Below are 2,620 nucleotides of genomic sequence, written 5' to 3' on the forward strand. Positions count from 1 at the left end.
GGGAGGCAGTCGGGCCCCGGTGGCCACTAGTCACAGTCAGCCCAGGGACGAGGGCACCATCATCAAGCCTACAAACACCCGGGGTCTGAGCTGCCTCAAATTTGACCTCCAAGTTTGACCTGGAGGTCAAACCTGCCAGGGTTTGGCTACTACGAATGAGGTAGTGAGCTGTGCTGGTGGTTACGTGGCAGGGTCACAACTTGGACCAGGTCCTTCCGCCTCCCCCACTAGCTGGGCCCCCTGAGGCCAGGGACTGAACAGGATAAAATCCTTGCCAGGCCTTGGCCCAGATAAGGACCATCCTGGCGGCTGCTTTACTTAACAAAAAGCAACCTGTGTGGAGTAACCAGAGCAGAGAGTAAGGTGCTTTTTAATACATGCTGCGGTCTACCAAGCAAAGATCTTGAGAACCAGGGTCTCACACACATGGGGTGACTCACCTGGCCTGGGCCTGGTATATGGGTGCAGAGCACCCCAGGATTCTATCACCTTTCACCCCCCAATCCACCTCCCAGGGTGTGTGTGTGTTGGGGGCTGGCAGCACCACTGGCATCCGAGGAGTCCCATTCAGGGTCAGGCAGCAGCTCGTTGCCCTGGATTTTATTTCAGTAGTCCCTTGCACAGAAAAGGGGCTGTGTGTTCACACTCCTCAGCCCTCTCTTGGAGCAAGGAGGACAAAGGGCACTCTGGCTGGCCTAGGCTACCTTGTGGCCTAGGCTCCCTCCCCTGCCACTGGCTCCTGGGTCCCCACTCCCCCAGGTCCCATCCTGTCTTCCCCAGCAGCAGAGGCCTTTGTGATCGGAGTTAGAGTTCCCAGTGGACAGGAGCATGTGCCCAGGCACTGCTCTGATGCCTCCGCTGTGTCCTTGAAGGGGCACGTGACCCAGGGTCCAAAGCCTGGCTCAGATCCACATCCTCAGATCCTCGCTGCAGAGCCGTGCTCCTGGGGGAGGAGCCTGCAGGCCGCTCCACCTCCCACGTCACCCCTGCATCCAGACCACGAGGCTGAGGCTGGCATGGGGCTGGGAGACTGACCTAAATTGGATGGTGGCCTGAGGGCTAGTTCCCGCCAGCCAGGAGGAAGGTCCCAGAAAGGTCTGACTTTGGTCAATAGGTTTTAATGGCCAATGGGGGCCCTGGAACCTCGTGAGGCTCCCATTCTGTCTATCGCGCGTTCTCTGAGACCCAGAGATAAATGGCCACGTTGGGACTCACAGGGGAGAAATGGCGGGCCAAGTGAGCGAAATCAGAAATCATCACGTGGAGGAATAAACACAAAGACTGATTTCAGTTTTCCCAGGGAATCTGGCATCAAACTGAAGAGGACATGGTTGTCCCGGGCAACTGCTGCCATGGAAACAAGAGCTATTCGGAGCATCAGTCTGGCTTTCATAGGAGGAAAGTGCTGATTCAGATGACAGCATCCTCACTCCCCCAGACCTCCCCTCCTTCCCCTGTCCTGCTCGAGGGAGGGGGCATTTCTCCATGGGGCAGGGTGCCAGGCAAAGCTGCTGTGAGCAGTAGGGGTGGTTCTGAAGGCTGCCAGGTGCCCAGTCCCTGTGGCTTCAGGCTGGGAGCCCTCGGAAGGGCTGTGACCCTCATCTGAAACAGGCTGAGTCAGAGAGGGGCCAGCTAGCAGTCGGTCCCCTATCTGGGGAAGCTGAGTGGGGACCTACCTTCCAGTCTGTGTCCACAGCCAAGAGGAAGGAGTCAGAGTTCTCCTACAGGAAGGCAAACAGAGAAGGGTGGCTCGTTAGGGCCAGGCTGGCCGGGCAGGGAAGGGTGACCAGGAGGGGCTCTGCCTTGAGCAGTATCACTTGCTGTTCCCATCTTTCTTTTTTTTTTTTTTGGCTGAGCCTTGCAGCATGCAGGATCTTAGTTCCTAGGCCAGGGATTGAACCCACATGCCTTGTGGTAGAAGTGTAGAGTCTTAACCATTAAACCGCCAGGGAAGTCCCTCCCTAGTCTATCTTAATGTGAACAAAAGTGACCCAGGGCTTTCCACACACCAGGTTTCAAGCCATTAAATATGTGACAGATGAAGCTACGAGCAGCTACACACATGGATTTTTACCCTCCTAGTGTTTTTTTACCTATTAATTTAAAATGTGAAGATTTCCACTTTGCAGGTGAGAAGGCTGAGGCTCAGAGAGGCTGAATCACATGGTGAGAAAGTGATGGAACAATCTCTGACCCCAAATTCTTGCAGTTCATCACTCTGCCCATTGGCCCCTCGGATGGTTTTCAAGGTCGACCATCAGGGCACAAGCTCAGGGGCTGGGGGATGAGGGCCTGACTGTCACACCCACCGTGAGGATGGGGAAGCCAAGCCCCACACCCTGAGGGAGAAGTGGGCTTTTCTGACCTGCACGAAGGCGCTGCCTGGGCCCGTGCCATAGCTGCCCCCATCTTTTCAGACCCACCTCTCAAAGGTTGGCTTTTCGGCTCATTTCTGCTGATGGTGTGCCCATCTGATTGGTACCTATTCTTCCCACTGGATTGTAGGTACCCAGAGGGTGTGGACCGTGTCTGGCTCGGCTCTCAGCATAAAGCCTGGCATGGACCAGGCTCCTCCAACACAAACAGACCTGGGTGAACAAGTCTGACGTCACAAGGAGGG

The 2,620-nt window shown here is 55.9% G+C and overlaps 1 protein-coding gene across 1 annotated transcript in view; it reads right to left on the bottom strand.

Moving 5' to 3' along the window:
* The window catches only part of NDRG4 (NDRG family member 4), a 100,454-nt gene that overhangs the window by 15,225 nt on the left and 82,609 nt on the right, over positions 1-2,620 (bottom strand). The window contains exon 3 of the mRNA XM_010861843.1: positions 1,677-1,721. Coding sequence (XP_010860145.1) covers positions 1,677-1,721 — 45 coding nt within the window. The remainder of the gene's footprint in view (positions 1-1,676; positions 1,722-2,620) is intronic.

This window comes from Bison bison, unplaced genomic scaffold (assembly GCF_000754665.1).
Source record: "Bison bison bison isolate TAMUID 2011002044 unplaced genomic scaffold, Bison_UMD1.0 scf7180017864473, whole genome shotgun sequence".
In the NCBI taxonomy this organism is placed as follows: Eukaryota; Metazoa; Chordata; class Mammalia; order Artiodactyla; family Bovidae; genus Bison; species Bison bison.